Below are 24,259 nucleotides of genomic sequence, written 5' to 3' on the forward strand. Positions count from 1 at the left end.
AAGCAGGATAATCTATTGTATAGATGGTATAACCCAAACTGTGCAAACAGAGCGGATGAGCAAGCCTGACAGGAAATACATCGAAGCAATATTCTTGGTTGTTCTGGGGATGGGAGGATTATGAATTATTTTTAGATTCTTCTTTATACTTTTACTTATTCTGTGAACTTTTCTCAATAACCACAGAAAAGCTTTATAATAGCAAAATAACTAATTCAGAGAATAAGCACTCATTTGTAATGAAAACACTTTCATTTGCAACTTATCTAAAAAAACATATGGACGCTCTGTTGATGCTTGAAAAAAGAAAAAATACAGCTCACTGCAGATAACTTTAACCGTTTCAAACACAAATTAAGTCAAGCAAGAAAAATGAATATAAACGGAGCACATATGACTCTAATAAGTATGTCCATGCCACCCACTCAAACAGCTGAAATGAGGAAGGTGCAGAATTTATCAGCTGCCAGCCGGAAGACCTCAGTTTAATGATCCCAAGTTGAATGTCTCACCCCATTAGTTAGCCTATAAAAAAAGAATTCATCCGTAGCTTTTGAAGGGGGAAAAAACTGTTTCATGTATAGATGCAACTCTTAAATCAAATTAAATAATTAAGTTCATTGACAAAAACCTCTCCCATTTTATTGCTCTTTGTAGGACAAAAAAATCATGTAATATAAAAGGTCCACATTGTTTTTCCCTTCATATAAGTACACTTTTATTAGTATTTTTCTGTATATAGGATGAATCATATTTCTCCCCTTTCCATTTTTCTATTATTTCCTTGAGCCTGTTAGAAATAGATATTTCAAAAGACATTAGATTTCAAGATTAGGATAGATTTACATGCATAAAAGAACAAAACACTGCTAAATTGCGTTACTGATTAACAAACTAGCCAGCCTTTTAGAAGCTCTAATGCATGTGAAAATATTGTTCTGTCAATCGTGTTTTTACATTTATTGACAATCTGCAGTAGAAATAGAAAATGATTACATGCTGAAGGAAATTACCAACATTTACGAAGCTGAATAAGAAAGATCTATTCATATTTTACAGGTATGTTTAGCCAGAAAGGGACAACTGAAATAATTTTAAAAATCAGAGTATGTTATCCAGGCATGATAAAACCCGTATCCATATTAATAATTTTATGAATAACAGTAAGAGTACAGGAACTGGATTCAAATCCAACCATTACCATTTATCAACAAAGTGTCTATAGGCAAGTTACTTGATCAAAGGACTGTCTGCCTCACTTATAAAACGGCAGTAATAAAGTGCACTTCACAGGGCTGCCATAAAGGTAAAATAGAACAACGTACTTAACTAGTATGGTATGTTGGTTGCACTACTCGATCCTCAATACAGAGACATACTCTGGCTATTTTTACTGTAACAGCCATGACTCCTCCTTGTCTTCAACATCATCATCACCATCTTCATAAGATTCATAAGCAAATTGTTTTGGAAGGAGATAATGTAAAACTACTTCATAAATAAGAGTACTGGGGACCATCTCCTCTATTGGGAGATGTGTTCTATAATGGTAAAGTTTAGCCATGGCCAAGTTTAATATCAGGGGCAGTCATACAAAGGGTGGTAAAACTTACAGCCACCTGTATGTATGTTTTAAAAGATACTAAAGGGCTCCCCTGGTGGCGCAGTGGTTGAGAGTCCGCCTGCCGATGCAGGGGACACGGGTTCGTGCCCCGGTCCGGGAAGATCCCACATGCTGCGGAGCTGCTGGGCCCGTGAGCCATGGCCTCTGAGCCTGCGCGTCCGGAGCCTGTGCTCCGCAATGGGAGGGACCACAACACTGAGAGGCCCGCGTACCGCCAAAAAAAAAAAAAAATACTAAAAGGTATCCCAATCAAAAATATCTACAACTTGGGCTAGTTGTACTGACTAAGTATCCTTTGAATCTCAATGGCTTTTTAGGCTTCATTAATCCCTATTTTAAATTAATCAAGCCTAAAAAGCCCTTCTAATGTAAGACCTTTGAGTACAGGGTCCCCCAGGATTGAGCACAGAACTTGGCAGAGAGCAGGGTCTCAATACACGTGCACACGTTGTGTACACGTGCACACAATGTGTTCACATGTGTACAGTGTGAATTAATTCTACGAGGGGTGTTACTTAAAAGTATTGGAAGTTTGTAAGATTATTCACAATGAGGTCAGGTAATGCTGAGAATCAGGACACAGGAGAGAAGTTTAGCACCAGTGCATAAGCCTGCAAAGATGAGCAGGGTACCAAAGGGAAGTTGAGGGGGGCAAATAAAACTTTTTCCACTTCTCCAGTGTTTTGCAGTCATCTCTCCCTACTTAAAGAAAGGAGGGCCAAAATGGCAGGCCATTTAATTATAAAATGGAATAATTATATTTACTTAACTACTTTAATCTCAGCCTATTAATCTGTTTTGTGTTTGCTTTTCATTACTATGGAAAGCCAGTAAGCTAATGAAGAAAATACTTCAGATATGGGAATATACTGTTTCTGTGATTATGCGGGAATAAATCAACACAGAATAGAAGGAAGTATTAGAGTGTACATAAACTAGTGACAAGCATCATGAATTCAGACTCTGGAGATATCTGCTTGGTGGCTTGGGAGGAATCTCAGTTGCCTTCACTTCTCTTGTTTGGAGAAGTCGTGAAAATACCAAAGGCCTCCTACCCTTAGAAATGACTCCCCACCTGATTTTATGAGAATTTTCCTTGAGCCTTTTTGTAGAGGCAGTGCAATTTTCTACACATTGATGAAAACTGTAGATTTAGGGTGAAGGGATCCAAAATATACCACTGCAAAGAGCTTTTCCTTTCTTCCTAAACTCCCCCTGTCTGCCTGAAAGTGTCTCCCAAAAGAATTCAACTGTCATAAATCTCCTCCCTGGGGGTTTCACACCAGACAGGACTGACTTCTATCACCAGAGACAAAGGGCACCAAGTAAGAAACTGCCCAAATAGACACTGTCACAAAACGATCATATCTCCCATCTCTTCTTCTATGGTCCCATTTATCTTTCCTGAAAGTCATTTGTTTTCCCAAAAGTGTCCTTCTCCCTGCCCTCTTTTCCCTATGAAGATGTCCCAATTTCTAACCATCTCCCCTTAAATCACATCTTTCTGTGATTTCCTGCATACATATGTGTATAAAAATTTGCCTCTTGTTTTTCTGTCAGAGTAATTTGCAGGCCACCAACCACTAAACCTAAGAGAAAAGATTTCCTCTTCCAGTAGGGGATTCATTATGACTAGATGCTTGGAACTAGACCTCCCTCAGTATAGTAAGTTATAATGACTGACAATCTAGAGGCATGTAATATGATATCCTTAACGTCTTTTGTAAACTCGTTCATCAGCTGTGATCTTAGTTTCTCGATTATAGTATCATAAATGAAATCAATCTGTCATTTAATACAATACAATAATAATTTCTATGATATATTGTTTTTATATTTTCAAAAAGTCATGACTAAACATGCAAAAAATAAGTAAAAATATGAATAGTTAAATTGATTCATTTATAATTGAAATAAGCAATCACTATATTTAAGAATATACTTTAGATAACAATGTAATAGACAATCCAGAATAGACCTGGTGAAATCTATTATTGCAATTTGAGGAATTTGTCAGTATTCAATAAAGACTGGTACCTGGAGCTTTGTCTTCATCTCTTTTTTTTCTGTTGCGGAGCACAGGCTCCGGATGCACAGGCTCAGCGGCCATGGCTCACGGGCCCAGCCGCTCCACGGCATGTGGGATCTTCCCAGACCGGGGAACGAACCCGTGTCCCCTGCATCGGCAGGCAGACTCTCAACCACTGCGCCACCAGGGAAGCCCTGTCTTCCTCTCTTTTGAGACTCATTCTGTCATCATGAGTTAATGGCCACCTGGATAAATCATCTGCATAACCGAACTTTGACTTCTATGACCATTCTACTCTAGTCTCTCAGGCAATGACTTACAGCTTGCTTAAATCATCCAGGAAACTTTACCTCTCAAATGTGAAACTTCATATTATTTTACTTTATTTTTTGGCATAAACTCTCTTCACCTAACTTAACCTCTCCATGGAATTTGACACTGGTGCCTATTCCCTCTTCTCTCCATTTTCAAAGTACCAGTTAACCCTATTTGTCCTCACCTTTGTGTTAGAGCTGATTTCTCTACCTTCTTCAATGACTGCTCTTCCCTTATTCCCTTGTTAAATGTCAAGGGTTCATTCTCAAGGCTTGTTTTCTCTCTCTGCATCACCGATCCAAATGAGCTTTTGGTCTGCACAGTGTTAATCCTCAGAGTGTTTTCAACAAAATTAACTATAGTTGCTGCCATAACAGGCCTCACAGCCTCCAGAGTGATGCTATGGCTGGGATACAGACCTTAGATTGGTCTTATCTTGTATTAAAAACTTAGAAACATGCTTAGCTAGTTTTGCCACAATTCCTTGCACCTGCCGGGCAGGCTTCTCATGAGTGGCAGCATTCTCATTCTGTATAGCAGGTATCACCACCAGCGTATTTCTTTGGGAAAATTTAATGGACCTAGGAAGTTTACATGACCATATGTGAGAATGTTCATGGTTTCTTGCTTTATATAAGCTTCTCTGTGATTTCCTAGATTATCTGACTGAAAAAAATGTGTATCTTTAACTTGAAAAAAATGTGTATCTTTATCTACTGATCTCACAGATGTGCTAAGACAGTTACCAATACTTAAAAACTCGGAGAGTTCTCAAAAGAGTCTAGACTCTTGGCTAAACTTTATGGTTATCAAAGGGGAAATGTGGGGGTGGGGGAGGGATAAATGAGGAGTCTGGGATTAACATATACACACCACTATATGTAAAATAGATCATCAACAAGGACCTACTGCATAGCACAGGGAACTCTACTCAATATTCTATAATAATCTATATGGGAAAAGAATCTGAAAAATAATGTATATATGTATAACTGAATCACTTAGCTGTACACCTGAAACTAACACAACATTGTAAATCAACTATACCCCAATATAAAATAAAAATTAAATTAAAAAAATCAAATGGTTTGCAATCCTCAGCCCTCCTTTCTACATTTGTGCATTTCCACAGGCAGCGACCTCTACAGTGGAGGGTAGATGCCCACTTGGACTGGCCATGTTTACCATGTGTCTCTTCTGCTTCACTCATTTCATGTGATGTTCCTGATCCCTGTAGGGTCTGGGCTTATGATATGCATAATACATACATTCACTACTTTAATCCAGCACTTATAGAGACACTGAACCTATATCTCCAAGGATAAAACCACCCGGGAGTTACACAGTTTTATGGACTGAATTATGCCCGTCCCTTCATCCCCCATCACCACCAAATTCATATGGTGCGGTCCTAATCTCCAATGTGTCCATATTGGAGATTGTGCCTTTACAGAGGTAATTAAGGTTAAATAAGTTCATAATGGTGGGAGGAGGCTAGTCCAATACAACTGGGGTCTTTATCAGAAGAGAAACAGGCACTAAAGATCTCTGTCTTCCACTTCAAGAGAGCACAGAGAAAAGGCCATGTGAGGACACAGTGAGAAGGTGGCTGTCTGCAAGCCAGAAAAATGCCCTCATAAGAAAATGAATTTTCCAGCCCTGTAATCATGGACGTGTAGCCTACAGAACTGTGAGAATACAAATGTCTGTTGTTTAAGCCACCCAGTCCATGGTACTTTGTTATGGCAGTCCGAGCAGAGTACTACATACGGACCAAACCCAAGTTCCTCTCGAAATGATGCCCCGCTTTTGTTCTGCAATGTCTTTGAGTAATACAGTTGGCTGCTGGAAGCCCTCCTCTTTTCTTTGGGGCCATTTCAATCTGCTGAGAAGATGAATTCAGCTATTCTCTATTGCCCATCACATTTTCTCCAGAAGTTGATCAAAGGGGAGCATATAACCTTCACTACAGCAACACGAACAATTCAAATCCATTGCCATACTAGCCAGCTGGGTACTTTGCCATTATATAAGTGCATTTTTCCCTGATATACCTTTTAGAAAGAATATCTAAGAAATATGATTTTTTTTTGCATTTAAGCTTTCTTATCAGTGAACTATTGTAAGCCCTATTATTTACCGATTTGCTAAAATGAACCAATCACTAATACATTTTATATTATTATTTTTTAAAAACCTTGACTAAGGTAGCTGGGAAACTAGAAGTACAGGAGTAAAAGACCTAACTCCTCACTCTTTTATATCCACTAAATGAGAGCATTAGGCTAAATGAGCATTTCTTAAAACATTATAGGAACAAATTATCATTATAGAGAAAAGGTGGGGGAATCGATGAAAAAAACTTAAGGAGCAATGAATTAAATAAAGTTAAGCAGGTTTTATTTTAAACTGCAGGACTTCTCAGTACCTTTAGCTATTCTTGTCAATCCTACTTGGAATGACTATCAGAATTAAGAAAATTTTATGAAACGTTATCCTTTATAAATTAACAGGACTTTCACAACTTTAATATCTAAGATTATGCATTTTAAAACAATAACATCTTGAATCACTTTCTGAATATACAATTTTAAAAGAGCTTGAGATTTAGCTATAATAAAAGAGAAAATCCTAAAACTCCTATAGTAGGATTTTCACTATAACCCTATTGCTGTTTAATATATAAATGTGACCAAAGCGTTTTTGTATTCCTCAAATTACATAATTCTTTCAAAAACCTTCTACATACTTCTCAAAATCTGAATCTGAGACAATTTATTTCAGGTGCAACACATCATTATTTGATCTAATTTAAAGATTAATGCCATTGTTATTTTGATAGTCTCTTTCACTTGACAAAGCACAGCTAATGAAGTAAAATTTTCCAAATGTTATTTTTTATGTTTACATGTTTATGTTAAATGTTTACGTTTTCATAGGCCTGGCATCTATTTGTTCATTTTAAGATAGTGTTTCAGTAGTTTTGGTGTATACATGAATCGCCTGGTTAAAGCTCAGATGGCTGGACACTGGGTTCGGCGAGTCTTAGATGGAGCTGATAATTTGCATGCCTGACAAGTTCCCCAGTGATGCTGCTGCTGCTGATCCCGGTACCACACTTTAAGAACTATGGCTTTTGCGGGTCCCAATTTATTAGTTGAATACCTGGGTTTTTCCGTTGGTCTGAGGTTCCTCAGCCCAGCTCCAATCTGGAGCCTGGAGAGCTGGTTATCCCAAATGCCTCCAAAGTAAGTCACCTTTGTATTGATTCCTAGCTTCTGCTATCATAAATCTCATTTCCCAAAGACCACCAGATTTTTTCCTCTCCTTTAATGTTTTCCACTGTCAGCTAACAATGAGTTGGTCATTAGTTTCAAAATGTGGCCCACACTTTGGATTTCTTTCCCTCTAATCACTCCTTCCTATTTTCCCACATAACTCGTTCCCTCTCTTACATAATATCCTTGCAGTATCTTGTCTCTTTTCCCAGTCTTATTTGTCTCTTTAGTCAACTGGATGCTATCGCTAGCCTATATGAATATATAGCCTATATTCATTCTTTTGTTCATTCACTCCACAAGCATTTGTTAAAAGCTCAATGTATCGTAAATATGATGAAAAGTTTGCATTCCTGAGCTTACACTGTAATGGGGGAGATACAAAATAAAACATGTAAACAATAATTAGGAGTGATGTGTACATTGAAGAAAATAATATAAGATAATGGGAAAGAAAGTGACTGGAAATGAAATGTACCTTAGTTACTCTGGAAACACTTCGCTAAGAAGGTAACATTAAGCTGAAACAGAAATATGATGGAGGCAATAATGCAAGGAATGTAGAAAAGGGCATTCTAGGCAGAGGAGGCATCAATGTGAAAGCAGAAGTCCATCGTGTTTGAAGTTAGTGAGAGTCAGTGAGGGAAAACAGTTGAAGAATAGTTCAGGTGGGGGTGGAGTGAGCAAAATTTTTCATAAGCCTTTTGTAACCACATGCTTCACACAGACACCTTGTGTACAGCCTAGGAGACTAGCGTATATACAGGATGAGAGCTGGCCGACAGGAGTTAAAACATCAACAGCATTTGAGTAAGGAGGAATTGACGACGAATATCAGAATTCACTGCCTAGCCTTTGGAGTCGGCTATACTAAAATGCACTATGAATTGTACACATTTCTTATTTCAGAATGTGGACACATTAGGTCTTGCCCTTTCGTCCCCTTCATAAATGTTGAACTAAAGAACTACTCTAGGTATTGATATACAGTAGCTCTGGAAATAGGCAATCCCTTCCTGCTTAAGAAATTAAAAATTCTGAGTGAAGAGGGGGCAAAATCAGGTCAGAAATATGTCTTACAACATTATTTCACAAAGACAATGTTGTCAAACAGCAGTGATTCTGATAAAATTTGCAAAACAATTCCCAGCAAAATAATAACAAGTATATGAAACACACAAACCTGTAAGCAATTTGAGATATGAAAGAGATTAGCTTAAAGCAAGAGTTGTATGCTTTCAAGAAACCCCTCAAGAAAAGCATCAAACTTATTTTACCTGATAATTAGAATTATGTTTTCATCTTTATGTCATTAGCCCCCAGGTAGATCTGAGAGCATCTGAATTGAAAGGAATTTATCAGCCAGGGTTCTTTTCAAGTAAGGAACAGAAGTCTATGTTTATAATTTTGCTTTGGCAGATATTAAAATTTGCCACCATGTAACCTGAAATTTGTTAAATGTTCTCAACAGCAATGCAATTTCTTTCAGTGTACAGAGCTAAAAGTCTTGTAAGCAAAAACACCGTAGTTTTCAAAATGTTCCAAAATAATTATTATATCAAAATAAAAAGTCCTTTGGTTTAATACTGTAAAACTCCTAGGATCTCATTTATAAAATTGCTTTATGCATTCCTCACCATCAAATATGCTGATGACATTACCTGTCTGCATCCACTGTCACATCATGAACCCCTCTCTGGATGACATCCCTGGAAGTCGCTGTGTCTGGTATTCGGTTCAGACTCCTAGTATACAGGTTGAGCCCTCCATCTGTCATGTACCTGAAAATAAATGCCTAATTAATCAACAGAAAATTAATTGACCTCAGCTGTATAATTTAACTTAATAAACAAACGGTGTGCAAAATTTTTAATAATTATGCAAATATGCTCTATTATAGTTTTTCTATATGAATATTCTACTCACCAGGAAGTATTAGAAAATCTTATTAGGAAATTAATCTTCCTTACTGCAACAAGTAACTAGCCAATTATAAGATCTTCCTTCTTCTCCGCTTTGTTATCAATATTTTGAACAGACTTAGAGATAATGTAACTCTTAGCAAAATAAGAGCATGATTATTTCATTTTGTAAACACTATCTTTGAAGCATTGAAGGTCACAGGAGTAATCTTAAAATTAGATTAATTTATTTGATAAATAAAATATATACAGCAATTGACCACTATCATAAAATAATTACTAAGATGTATTAAATGTTTAAGATGTTGTCAGGAACCGTTCTATATAGTTTACATGTAATAACATTACTATCCCCACATTAGTGATAAAGAAAATAAGTAAGCACGAAATGGTTAAGGACTTACACAAGGTCGCTCAACCAGTCCCAGCAGAATTGAGAATAAATCTAGAAAGTCAGCTTCAGAAACCATGACCTTAACCACCATGCACTGCTGTCTGAACTGAAGGACCACACGGCCTGCCCGTTTCCTGTCTCTGAGAACTACTTCCTTGCTATCACAGGACCACCATCTTCACACAGGGCTGGTAGACTCCCATAGTCATGTGACTATTTGATAATCCTTTCTTGGCAATCGGGGATTAGAACAGGTGTTAATCTCCTACCCCATGTGGGGCTAATCAAATGTTTCTTTCTTGAGAAATGGGATTAACAGATAGCTCATCAGTCTTTCTATGTGGAAAGAGTTTATGATAATGAAAACCCAGGAGCTTTGGGTATTTATCGTCACCAGATGCAGAGGCACAGAGAAAGCTGATCAGCAAAGTAGGAAGAATGACACAGGTGCACAAAAAGCACACTTGGCCATGTGGTTTCAGCTTCACAACTTCTCCTGGGGTTCTAGGAGATATCCTTGCTTCCTTGTAATAAGATCCCCAATTTGCTTAAACAAATTCGAGTTAATTTCACTATTTGGAATAAAAAATTTAATCATGACCATATTAAAGATCGACCAAATAGTTAAAACTACGATTATGAAGTTGGCTAATTGCTTACATGATTAGTAAATTCTGTCCTTATTAGTTGAAGGACCTTAAACAAATTTCTTAAACTGTGCCTCAATTTCTGCCTCAAAATGCGAAGAATAAAATTTACTGAAGATAGATATTATGGTAATTAAAGGAGAAATACATAAAGCTCTTAATATGAGAACCCTATAAATAATAGTGACTTGTTATTCACAAAGTCTCTCCCAACATGTTTAAAAGGAAATATATGAATTTTATACACAAAACAAAAAGTCATGCTGTATTATCCTCATAAGGTACTCTACATGGTTAATTTTCCTGATAACCAAAGAATTTAATCCCACCAAAATTAGAACAAAAAAAGAGTACTTTGATTCCAAAATGTGCTGAAGACTGACATACTCTTTTAAATGGAATACTAGATATGACAACTTTTTTTGATAACTAATTCATGATTATGAGCATCAATTTCCTGTATCATATACAGTGATACTAAATGAGACAATTAAAGATTAAAGGATATTTGTCCTTCGTACTTTTTAATTTGTCAGCTGCCATATTGATGCTGTCAGTATTCTATTGTTTACTCTTACTTCCAATTTCTTATCTTTTTTTTTTTTTTTTGCGGTACGCGGGCCTCGCACTGCTGTGGCCTCTCCCATTGCGGAGCACAGGCTCTGGACGCGCAGGCTCAGCGGCCATGGCTCACGGGCCCAGCCGCTCCGCGGCATGTGGGATCTTCCCAGACTGGGGCACGAACCCGTGTCCCCTGCATCAGCAGGCGGACTCTCAAACCACTGCGCCACCAGGGAAGCCCACTTCTAAATATTTTTATTGCTTCTTTTCTTAAGGTGAAGTATATGAAATTCCTGATAAAGTGTTTAGTGAAAAACATTTTTCTCATTCACTCTCCTTTTGAATTTTTTAAAAAAATTTTTCTATTTTATTTTATTTTTGGCTGTGTTGGGTCTTCGTTGCTGTGCACGGGCTTTCTCTAGCTGCTGTGAGCGGGAGCTGCTATTTGTTGCGGTGTGCAGGCTTCTCATTGCGGTGCCTTCTCTTGTTGCAGAGCATGGGCTCTAGGCGCGTGGGCTTCAGTAGTTGTGGCTCATGGGCTCTAGAGCGCAGGCTCAGTAGTTGTGGCGCACGGGCTTAGTTGCTCCGCGGCATGTGGGATCTTTCTGGACCAGGGCTCGGACCCGTGTTCCCTGCATTGGCAGGCAGATTCTTAACCACTGCGCCACTAGGGAAGCCCTGAAACTGTGTTTTAAAAGTTTGGGGATGGCAGAAATGTTCTCTCCAGATAAGTGAGAGACTCCTTTTTAAAAAAACTATCAATATGCTTGATCCTAAACTTAACCTCAGGAGGAAGTTAAAACAATGTATACATGTTAAGTTTTACATCTTATTGGTCTGTCTTATTCATTGGTGTATCTCTAAACGTGTTTAGTGAAGTGTTTTGTATATAGTTTGGTACCAACAAATATATTAAACATTTGTTCAGCTGAATTTAAAAGGCCTCCCCACTGCAGGAAGAAACCATGACAGCAGATCTCAGCACTTTAGCCATAATGGTGATGCATGTAAACAAGAAATAAGATGGAAGATGACTTCTATTAGAAACATAAGCTTTCAATTATTCAGTGCTTACAGAAGAGTAAGTTCTACAGACAAAGGTTAAATGCTTTGAAAACTAATTTTACAAAGAAAAAAACAACTTTAAAATTTCAATGAATTAAGAAAAAAACCCAACTTTTTTAGGAAGCATTTCAAAGGATACTCATTTTCCTTTGACCCTGGGATTTTCCAGGTAATATCAAATAAGTTTACAACAGGTATTAATTGAACCAAAAATAGTCATCAGTGTCTATTTCCTCTGTTTACAGACACTGTCGCATTGGAATGTTGGTAGGGCATTTTCATAACAGAAAAGTTTGTTATTTGAAAAATATATATGGGCATCACACAAGCAAATTTCTCATTTAAATTTTTTTCTTGAAAATTCTTCCTTCTTTTCAGTTTTTCTGAAGCATTTAAAAATCTAAAATAACATGCATTTCATAGTTCCTCTAGAAAAAATTGCTACAATCCAGGAAATATAAATGTTAGGAGATCATTTTGAAGGAATAATGTAAAATTTAAAAAAAAGATTTCCTAATAATGTTATACCTGAACTTCTAAACCATAAGCTAAGATGAGTTTAAGACGTAATAGTCACAGGATGATTGGTACAAACAAAAAGTTGCAAAGGAAATTTGTGAAGGTTACTGACAGAAAGTAAAATCTCTCAAACTATGGAAGTCTTAGGATAATTTTAGCCATGTTCAAATTCCATAAGCTATAAGATGATTCACATAAAAAACGCAATAGTCTCCCAGAGCATTTCTAACTCTTCCTCCCTTCCACTGCCATCTCTCGTCTTCCTTCTGTTGTAGAAAAACTGCATACTTTGGCACATTTTCTTTAGGTGTGTGTTTTCCATATTAATATTTCCAGGCCATAGTGCTCCACCCTGTGCTAGAATGAGATATTAAACTGCTTCCTGTGCACAGATGCGTGGATTTCCCATAACCACCTCAAATACAGCATAAACAGACCATATATTGCCTTTACCACTAAAGCTCGTGCTCCTTTTGTATATACTAATACAGTTATAGGGAAACACACCATCCGCCTAGTTAACAATCTAGGTAAGTGACTTTCTTCATGTCACTCACCACCCTCAATTACTACAGGATGGAGTCTGTTCAGACCTGTGAATCAACATCACTGTTCTCATTATGTCTGGAATTCACTGAAATAGGAAGAAACTATAAACATCTTCTTTTTGTATGCTATTCAATCTCATTTTCTGAATCAACATAAATACATACAATTCCACCTCCACAGCAACTCCATGCTTTTTCAAAAAAAGCTTCATATTTAAATACATCATATTTTTGCAAGAGTATAAAACGTAACAGTACACATTAAATAATTAAAAAATAATATCAGTTTTCATGTACCCATAACCTGGCTTCAGAAAGAGAACATTTCCAGTTTCTTCAGTGACCATATAGGCTCATTCCAGTCCTACATTTCTAAACCTCCCTTCTAGAGATATCTATTGCCCTGGATTTTGTGTTAAGCATTCCTTTACGGTTTAACCACATGGGCATATATTCCTAAAAATACACTGTTTAGCATCTCATGCATGTGAACTTCATATATATTGAATCACACTGTATATATTCTTTTGTGACTTATTTCCTTCACTCTAAGTTACATTTTTGCAAATCATCTATCTCGATATGTATTATTGCATTTTTAATGTTAGTGTTATACAGCTTTGTTTTACAAGCACACTAGTCTATTTATCTGTTTGACTATTACAGACATTTGAGCTGTTTTTAGATTTTTTGCTGTTACAAACAACTCTGCCATGAACATCTGTATATGCACATTTCTTTATGCTCACAGGCAAGAGCTTGTCAAAGGTCTCTATCTAGGAGAGGAATCATTGGGTCAAAAGGGATACATGCACATATTCAAACCCTACTAGTCAATGCCAAAGAGTTTTCAAAACATTTTCAGAATAAACTTCTACTTGTCTATGAATAAGAATTCTCATGTTGGCTTTAATTTACAAGTTCCAGATTACCAAGCAGGTTGATCAAATTTTTACTTTGTTATAGGCCATTTATGTTTTGTCTGTGAAATGTCTGTTTATGACTTTTGCTCATTTTTCTATTGGATTCTATATTTAGTTTTATTTTTTTCTTTCCCCATTGATAGTATACCTTTATTAGTTGTACGTCTTGTATATGTTTGTGGCTTATGTGGGGTTTTATCCTGACATTTTTCTCTTACTTATTTTTATGTGAAATTAATTCTTCAGAATAAAAAGAAACTTGATCTAGATACCTTTCTAACCACACACGGTAAATGCTTCTGTTATTTTTGTGTAGTGTTTTAGAATGTGATAATTAGCTTTTTTGAGATTTTTGGACTCTGTTCCCATCTCCCACTTTTATCTGGACCTTCTCTATCTTCACTTTTATTGCTACATCCTGTTCAGTCTGCTTCTACTCCTGGAAGCTTTCCCTCAGTGTGGGGTCCTGTCCTGGAAGGGAGCTGTGGCTGGAGAGTTTAATGAATACATGGGGACAAGATTGCTCCACTCCCTTCAGATGTGACCTTCAGCCCTTACTGTCTCTGGCTGGTCAAGTGGTCAAAACCTTCCCAGCTTCAGCTGCTATCTTCAGATAAGCCCTGTGTGTTTTCTAGTCAGTTTCTCTTGGCAATTTTGTGGTTCTTCTGTTCTCAGTGTCATCAGACACCCCACTACTACCTTCTGTTTCTTCGTACACAGATGCTGATATCATTCTGCTCCTTTGGCTCTTGACTGTTTGTCCTTCACTGCTTATACCTGGGGTTTGAGGTGATACCTTGTCATCATCTTTTTTCAACAACGATCATGGTTTTTCCCCGTGGTTTTGCTATCTAGTTGTTTTGTCTATTTTTGTGGGTATTTGGAAAGATTCACCTATGCCCCTACCATAGCTTCCTAGAATTCTGTTTTTACATTCAATATCTTATATCAGAAACTGTATATAACAATTAGCTATTCGTTATGACATGAAAACACAGGGCATCTAAAATGTGTGTGTGTGTTTTCAACCTCTAAGGAACTTTAGTTCAGCGCTTAGAACACAGATCATGAACACAGATAATATTAAGGATTGTCCCCTTGATCAAAGGTGCTAGCTAGCTAAGAAAACTATACTAATAATGAATGATTGCTGTGAAGCTCTGTTATGTTTGTTTGTAAAAATCAACTCCTAGGAGAGAAATGTGGGCAAGTAGACATGTAGACAACTTCACAGGGTCAGTATGTCAAGATGGTTAAGAGTGCAGACTGGAGCCAGACTGCTTTTAAGTTCAAGTCCAGCACTGCATGCATCAAGAAAGTCTGAATTCTCAGAATGCCAATGAACTAACTTTCTGAGTTCTACCTAAAGTTACTTAACCTACCCATGCCTCAGTTGTTTCATCTGTAAAATGGAGATAGTAATGATATGCTTATCTCTTACAGTTATGGTGACCTAGCACATAATAAGTGCTATATAAGTGTCGACTAACGTTACTGGCTATTTTTTCCATTAGCATTTCTACATTCACTAAAAATAACTCTCATATCTTGAATATGAAATGAATAGAAGCATTGTGATTAGGAATATGTGGTTTCCCATGTACATCCTTTTAACCCAACTCAAGTAACCCTGCCCTTCCCAATGTCTTGAACGCTTCAGTTATCACAAAGTTTCCTAAAGCAGAATTGTGGGAGCATCAGGGGATTAAAGCAGCATTAAAGTATCCACTTCCCTTTTAAAAAGTGTCATTCTCCAGAATTAAATCACTTTGCGTTTGGGCCATTTAAAGCAGGATTTTAGGTTATATTCTTGGCCCAACTATTTATCACTGTGACACCTGCAGATAACTTCAATTTCCACCCAATTAAAATATGTAACTGTTCCCCCAGTTTTCCAGGATGTTCCTTTTTTTTGCTTTACACATGGAGACTTTTTCAAAGAGATTCATTATAAGTAAGAAGCCTTCCTCTGACTAATTCCTAATTACTGGCAGATTCACATTCCCAAGTGCTTAAAGTAATTTTTGGAAGAGAAGAAAGAGATAAGCCTTTGCATGCTTCAAGAAATCTCGAATTCTCAGAATGCCGATTAACTAATTTTCTGAGTTCTACCTGAAGTATGTGAAAAAAATGAAACTCGGGCTTCCCTGGTGGGGCAGTGGTTGAGAGTCCACCTGCCGATGCAGGGGACACGGGTTCGTGCCCCGGTCCAGGAAGATCCCACATGCCGCGGAGCGGCTGGGCCCGTGAGCCATGGCCGCTGAGCCTGCGCATCCGGAGCCTGTGCTCCTCAATGGGAGAGAACACAACAGTGAGAGGCCCGCGTACCACAACAACAACAAAAAAAATGAAACTCCTTTCCCATTTACTTCATGACATTCCTTCTTGCATGAGAAGAATATCCAAGATTAAACATCTTCATTCATTGCTTTGTCTTTTGAGCCTTTTTTGTCCCTTTAATCACTAAAACATACTTTAAAAAATTGGGAACAGACAGTTAACTTTGTGATTCAATTTTTTTCGTGAATTGTAGCACAGACTTTTCTATGCCCTTTTTTCTTAAAGAAAACATCAAATTAAAATTCCCCTGGGATATCTTCCTATCTTTTAACTTTAGGCTGACAAATCGGGCTGCATCCCACTGATGTTGACAATGGTACACTACATCTGCTGGTGAGCAATGAGGAAGTACAGCATATCCTGGGTGTCCTCCCCATAACACCCCAGTCACCCTTGAGCTGAGACCGGTGACACTGCCTGCTGACCACGTCTAGTCATGCTCCATCCAGGGGACAGAACTCTGAGTCATTCTTTAAATTTCAGTGTCCTGTACTCTATCATGGGAAAGAGAACATGTATAAGGCCAAGCAGGTAAACATCATCAGAGGAAGTTTTCAAATAGGATTTGTGTTATTTTTACTTAGTTTTTTTTTTTCTTCTTCTTCTGCTTTAGACACTGAGTATGAAAGACTCAACACAAAGCATGCAGACCACTAATGCGTTCTTACATGGACTCATTTGTGGGACTATTCAAGACCTCCTCTGAAAGGCCAACAGAGAACAAAACTGGAGAACAGACGTGAGAATCAGGTTTCCAGTGAGGCAGGAAACAAGTAGGAAGTACAAAGAATATACCAGTATCTTAAAAATCTCTCATTAGTTCTGCAGAGACTAGCCAGCTCTCATCAAACCAATTTCCTCTTCCTCCTGGGCACAAAGATGAACATTGGTTCCTGGCCTTGCTGTCAGTGAGATGGGGCTGCAGCAGTTCTGGGTAAGGAAATGTGGGTAGAAGTCATAACCCCCACTTGCAGACCTGGTACATATGAACTATTCTTACACCATGGTTCTTTCTCTCTTTTGTCATCGGTCTGTTGAAATCAACACCCCGGGTGACGTCGGCAGTCTGGATAATAGCAGAGTTACCTACCATCCATCTTAGTTCCTAACTGATGATCAGAAACACTAGGAGGGGTTTTATGTGAAGGAGGAATTAACTTCTTTGTGTTAAGTTACCGAGATTTTGAGATTTCTGTGTTACAGAAGTTAGTTGCCTAATACCGCTAGAGTCCTGGAAAATACAAAATGCTCCTGACTATAGGTATGCTGGTGAAATATACTACTATAAGCAGAACTCAGTTTTTTAAAAAATGACTTTCAAAAACCCCTTATCTAAGAATGTATATACATACACACGTACATACATATGTACACATATTACTATTCATTTATTGAATAAATGAGCAACTATAAAAATATAAAAACACTAACGTGAGTATATGTGGGCCAGTACTGTGTCTATATTGTTCACCACTGAACACACAGTGCCTAGAATGTTGCTTGGCACATAGGAAGAATGCAACAAATATTTTTGAACACATACATACATACACACATACATAATTCAGCTCATGATCTCTCTTCTCTATTCTTTTCCCAGGATTCTTCACACCTCTCATAATTTCTACTATCTCCTATATAAGATCATATCCTATGATTATTAGGTTATTAATCATTAGGTTAATAATTATTAGTGATAAAAATGTAATTGTGATGATGATGATAATTTACTGAACACATATTGTGACAGGCTTTGTGCTAAGTGCAATTTTGTGGGTTATTTTCTTCATTCTTAACAATTTCATGAAGATTTTGCAATTTTATCCTTATTATGGAAAGGAATTTGGATACATTAAGCTCTCAAGGAGTTGGCAGATAGAAAATGGTAGAAAGAAACTTAATTGAGACACTCCAACTCCAGGGGCAACTCAACTGCTTCCTACCCTAATTAACAATAACCTGACTCCCTAATTGTAGACCTTTAGAAACTCAGAGAAGGTGGCCACCAGGAATGAACTGGTGGGTATCAGGATATCAAAGCAGAGCTGTTAAGTCTGATCAAAAGCTTTTTTGTACTTTTTAAGGTCTTGTTCCCATTCAAACAAGCTTTTCATGACTGAAGTCAGGAAAGGTTACTTGTACAGAAGAATGATTTCAGAGACCAGTCCTCTCAGATGCATAAGGACAAAGAAGAGGTAAAAACCTGGACTCGCATGAAAAATATAGATAAAGTTAGTTGGGAAGCTTTTCCTTTTATTATAGAGCCTAGGTTTTGAAGTCAGATGTATCTGAGTCCTAATGCAAGTCTAGTCTTTGCTTAGCTTTAATACAGTTGGGGCCAAGTGGGATCAGTTTCCTTATCTGTAAAACAGGTATAAAAATACTTACCTCATAAGGGTTGGTGGCGGGGAGGGGGTTAAATGAATTAATGTCCTTAAAGCACTTAAAAAGAGTGAAGTAGGTAATAAATTTTCAACATGTCAACTACAGTTCTTAATAGAAGCAGTTTTAATTGAATATCCTATTTCCTCCATTGGGGCTCATCCTCAGATTGAACTAAATATTCCAAATTGCCAAAATGCTTTTGAGAGTTTTATAATCACAACTCTTTTTGGAATGTAACAGAAAACAGAAGGAAAGCAGGGGTTAATACAAAAAGTCTGATGCCATCAAAAGAGAATAAATAGATTGAAATTTTCAGATCTAAAATGATTTTCTCTCAAGTTAGATTGGAGGTATATAATTGAAGAATGCTAGAAAATCTGTGTTCCTCAAAGCAGTTACAGGCAGCTTTGACAAGCCAAAAAAAAATCAAGCAGCTCAGCAGAACTCCTCCTATCTCCTTCCCACGTCCTTCACTACAAAATCTGTTATTTAAGAAGCATGTGAAAATCGCTCTGAAAAACACAGGGCACATGTGTTTCTCTGAACTAACAATAGAAAAAGTTAATGGATTATAATGAAAAGACTTTACTGAAATTTTGGACATTTTACGGTTCATGAATGATTAGAAGAGAAGGCTGAAATACCCCCAAATAACCTTAGATTTCTCACATTTTCTAATGACTTTATTAACTAACCTATATCCCCTTCCTACAGCTACTGCATTGTAGTAGACCACCTCTCTTTACGCAATTCTGTTAGAGACCGGGGCCCAGGGCCACTTACCCGCTGTTGATGTCATCAGCTCTGAGACTTTTCCCAAGGATATCACCATCACTCATATATCCACCAACATCGACTTCAGAAGACATGTCCAGGTCACTGCTTGCTTTCTCACTCATGTCAATCTGTGACATGTTTCCCAGCCGAGAGACAGCAGCTCGACGGAGAGGCGTAGTGTACATGAACCTGGAGGGGTCTGTGTGGATGAAACGACTGGTACTGCTGCGAGGGTAGCCAGCACCCAGGGAAGGAGCATCTCCAGCCTGAAGTCTAGGACATGCCTGGCCCAACCTCCAGGTCATGGGAGTGGGTCGACCTGTCAAGTTGGGTATAGTCCTGCCATTCACTTCCGTTGTCACAGTGCTGTCAAATGTTGTCTCCAGGGTGCTGTCAAATAAAATAGAGAAATCACTATATTCTGTTCACCTGGGGCCATAGACCCAGAATGCATGAAGACAGGAACGCCTACAGTTGAGAGTCATTTCTTAGAAGTATGTCCATTTTCATGAAAGTCAAATTATACATTCATTTTGAGATTCTAAACACCTCTGCAGGTATCAAAATGTAGGAAGGGGCATTCATCACAGATTTTTTGCTTTCAAAAGAAACGCTATCATTACATTTTGGATAAAACAAAATATTGTTTCACATTCTCAACCAACCCTTAATTTAACCCATTGTAGCCTTCCCAGAACTTTTCTGGAAGTTAACTACAATTATGTTTGAAAGACTCTCTACCACCTCTCCTCAGATGCATTTTAATTACAACTTCCACCGTTGTTATTTGAGGCAGGCGTGAAAATCCATTTAGCAGTGATGGTGTTAGTTTCAGTAGCTAATTCAGTTTAAATGGAAAATTATACTGAAGAAGAGATGGATAGGAGAAAAAATCACTGGGTAGGGCTGAGAAGTCACCAGTTCACTGTCATATAAAATTTAAGTGAGAAAATAGTAAAGGAAAACTAAAATTCCTTCTTTATCATTACAAGAAGTTAAATGCTTAATTGTAATTTTTTCTTTATTGGCCCCCAAATAGGCAGAATTGAAGAAGACCTGTGACTTATCTGGGTCCCACGAAGACTGGACATAGTCTCTTCTAAATTCTGCCTCAAATCTGCTATATTTTTAACTGTTCTCATTCTTCTTGTTTCAGGGTCTTCACCTAGAAAAGTAACATAATAATAAGTTTTTTATTCATGCCATTTACTGTCCTGTGAATAATCTGAATAATTATAATATAGATATAGATATGAGTTCCTTTTCGCAAAAGTAAAATAATAGGTAGAAAATTCCAAATGACTATTATTATCTGAAATTATAATTTTTTTCTACAAATAAAATGTGAATAGAAACAAATGTAATGTTACAAGTAATAATCTGAAGTGGTGATAATACAACAGTATTTCGTAGGTCTATGACCTTAATCATTGCAAAATGAGAGAGTCATTTGGAAATATACTGTACAGTGCTCCATGTTTCTAAGCTTAATTTAAATATCTGAAACTATCTGGATCCTAATTACTTTCATAATCACCTATTTCAAAGTGTGCTCAGAATAGCTGAGACAAACTTGACTTATGTAGCAAGTATACATTTATACTCTGGGGGATCAGACAGAGGCCTTTTCTCATAGAAGCAATACCTTTTTAAGTCTTTTATTTTATTAGACTCATGAACCAAGATCCAAGAATTGGATAGCTTTATTTTAAACTATTTCTCCACTTTCTACAGGGAACCAAAATATCCACATGTGACACCAGAGCGCCAGTAAAGTCTTAGGCATCTAATGCAGTAATAAGTCTACACATAAAATAAACAGCTCTGCCAGGGTGACAACTGTTGGCCTTGTTCAACCTCTATCTGTCATTTGGGGGCAGAGGTGCCATTAAACCATTTTGTTTATGGCCATGTAATAATTCCCAGGCCAGTGGCCATTGAAACTGGTGAATCTGGATAGTAAGAACAACATGGAAAGGAAGGAGAGGAAACATAGTCTTAATTCTGTTCAATTTGGACTCAGGAGGATGTCCAGTGATGAGGAATTTTTTTTTTTTTTTGCGGTACGCGGGCCTCTCACTGTTGTGGCCTCTCCCGTTGCGGAGCACAGGCTCCGGACGCGCAGGCTCAGCGGCCATGGCTCACGGGCCCAGCCGCTCCGCGGCATGTGGGATCTTCCCGGACCGAGGCACGAACCCGCGTCCCCTGCATCGGCAGGCGGACTCTCAACCACTGCGCCACCAGGGAAGCCCGAGGAATTTTAAATAAAAAGAAAGAAGGAATAAAAAAAGGGAAGGAAGGAAGGGGAATGAATGGATTAAGGGGTGAGAAGGTATAGGAAAGAAAGAAAAGGAAGAGGATGGCAAAGGAGGGGATGGTAGGGAAGGGAAAGGAATGCAGAAGGGATGGAAGGAAGAGAAAAAAAGAAGGAAAAGTGATGGTAGAAAATGGCATGTATTAAATTCCAGTATGAAAACTGTCACATAGACAAGTCAAGATGCATATCTACCATCAGTTTTAAGAATACAGGGAGATATTCAACCTGTTCATTCTTCTTCCACAATATTCACGCCAGGTTAAAAAAAAAACCACACATAACAGATGCACACATTTAACATCTATAGTAGAATCTTAGAGTTGATGGGGACTTCAGAGACTGTCTTGCCTCACCTCTCAGCCAATGAGGGAAAACTCTTTGTGTCACTAGCGAGGTGGCCATGGGTCTCTGCCTAAAATTGCCAAGATTGGAAAGGCTTCCTCCTCTCCAGTAAGAGGTGACTCTTTCCAATATTAGGCCAATTAGGTCTCATTATAAAAACAATTCTGAGGACGAATAATGATTTGCCCCCATTTAACTTCCACCCAGGGGTCGCAATGGCTCTGAAACCAAATGAATAATTTTATATCACTTTACCATGGCAGCCACTCAGAAAGACAAATGCTAATTTCTTCTTCAGCCAAACACTACTATACTGTTCATTATCTTTCATCTTGAATGGTTGCCAAAACAACCACCACTCTGCTGCCAGTCTGCAAATCTCTTCCTTTTAATTTACCAATTATTTGAATGATTGAAGTGCTTAATAACTGTATTATTATTTCAGATTTAGAAAGTACTGAAAAACTTCCCTAACTTCCCTGTGTGTGTACACACACACACAAATGGAATATTACTCAGCCATAAAAAAGAATGAAATAATGCCATCTGTAGCAACATGGATGGACCTAGAGATTATCATGTTAAGTGAAGTAGGTCAGACAGAGAAAGACAAATATCATATGATATCACTTATAGGTGGAATCTAAAAAAATGATACAAATGAACTTATTTATATAACAGAAACAGACTCACAGACAGAGAAAACAAACTTATGGTCACCAAAGGGGAAAGGTGGCAGAGGAGGGAGTAATATATACACATTATTATATATAAAATAGATAAACAACAAGGACTTACTGTATAGCACAGGGAACTATACTCAATATTTAGTAATAACCTATATGGGAAAATGATCTGAAAAGAATATATATGTGTGTGTGCGTGTATAACTGAATCACTTTGCTGTACACCTGAAATTAACACAACATTGTAAATCAACTATATTTCAATAAAAAAAGAAATTAAAAAAAAGAAATAAGAATATGTTGTACATGGCACAACTTTTCTAACCCTAATTCAAGTCATACAATTTCTAACCTCATAGATTAACATTATTTTTCAGAACTGTTAATAACCCTTAAGACTCTAATTATATTTTCTCTGGAAATTCTTCCCATCCTTCTCCTCATAAATGTAACACAGCATATTTGAGAAATGGCTAGAAAGAAGTCTACCTCTTATTTCCAAACAATCTGGCAGTAGGCTGAAAGAAAAAGAAGGCTTTGTAAGGAAAATCTTGAAGGGCAGAAAAAAATATCATTACAGTCAAAGGAAAGGCAGAGGTGAAGAAGAGATTTTACTTAAAATGGCAAAAGTAACAGTGAAGGATGAGACCAAACTAGAGACACATTAAAGCTAATATACAGTAGTTTATCTAAGATTTCACACAGTAGAGAAGCCTTAAGATTCTAAGTGATGGTAAGAGAAAAGTCTTAAAGGAGAAAGTGCTGAGATGACTTTTATTGGAGGGAGTAAGGAAGGCAAGTCATTGCCCTTACACAAGTTCCAAAAATACACCATTACAAGCTCCCTATCTCCTATCTCCTAGCCCCTTCCTTTGGGGAGAACTTTGACTTTGTAATCAAGCTGCATCTCAACTACTTGCCAATTGCATAATATTAGTAACACTGATATTTGAATTACTTTCAATACCTTTTTTACATAAACTTTAAGAACAGTGTATTTTCCGACATCCATTTCACTCAGTATTTTTTAACACCTTCTTTATCTCCTTTTAAATTTCCTTCTTCCAATCCAACAGGCATCTTAGATCCTTGGATTCTTCCAATTGAATCCACTGTTTCTTTATACAGCTTCCCTCATGTTTCAGAACCATCACTCTCTCTCTCTCCATTGTTTTTTCTCCTCATGACATCTACTCATGACACTGCACCACTCATGACAATCAGACAAATGGATCTTTTCCTCCCAACACTTACTGAGCAAAACATAATTGCTGCCTCATTCATGTCAGGAAAGATAATAACCAAATCAAAATTTCTTGCAGCAAATGTTCTCAATGACCCACGAAAGGCAAGATAAAGTTAAATGCACTTACAACTCCCCCTAAGGATTGCACAAGCCTGAAATATCCTGTAAATTTGTATCCAAATCCCATAAATAAATAGAGAAATGGGGGCAGGGAGAGAATCACAACTGTGAAAAGGCCAAATGTAAAAGCGCAAATACCATTAAACACTTAGTAACAAATAAAAGTGAGCAGAAAAATGCACATGAGAAATTTAGTCACAAAAATGTATCCCCTTTCACTT

At 37.5% G+C, this 24,259-nt stretch overlaps 1 protein-coding gene across 4 annotated transcripts in view; it reads right to left on the reverse strand.

The window, feature by feature from the left end:
- Positions 1 to 24,259, reverse strand: part of NAV3 (neuron navigator 3) — a 364,503-nt gene that overhangs the window by 132,855 nt on the left and 207,389 nt on the right. For all 4 annotated transcript variants that reach the window (XM_060164531.1, XM_060164532.1, XM_060164530.1 and 1 more), the window contains exons 10-12: positions 20,384 to 20,492; positions 19,334 to 19,717; positions 8,908 to 9,027 (exon numbers count right to left, since the gene is read on the reverse strand). In XM_060164531.1, coding sequence (XP_060020514.1) covers positions 8,908 to 9,027; positions 19,334 to 19,717; positions 20,384 to 20,492 — 613 coding nt within the window. The remainder of the gene's footprint in view (positions 1 to 8,907; positions 9,028 to 19,333; positions 19,718 to 20,383; positions 20,493 to 24,259) is intronic.

The sequence above is a fragment of the Lagenorhynchus albirostris genome, chromosome 11, assembly GCF_949774975.1.
Source record: "Lagenorhynchus albirostris chromosome 11, mLagAlb1.1, whole genome shotgun sequence".
In the NCBI taxonomy this organism is placed as follows: domain Eukaryota; kingdom Metazoa; phylum Chordata; class Mammalia; order Artiodactyla; family Delphinidae; genus Lagenorhynchus; species Lagenorhynchus albirostris.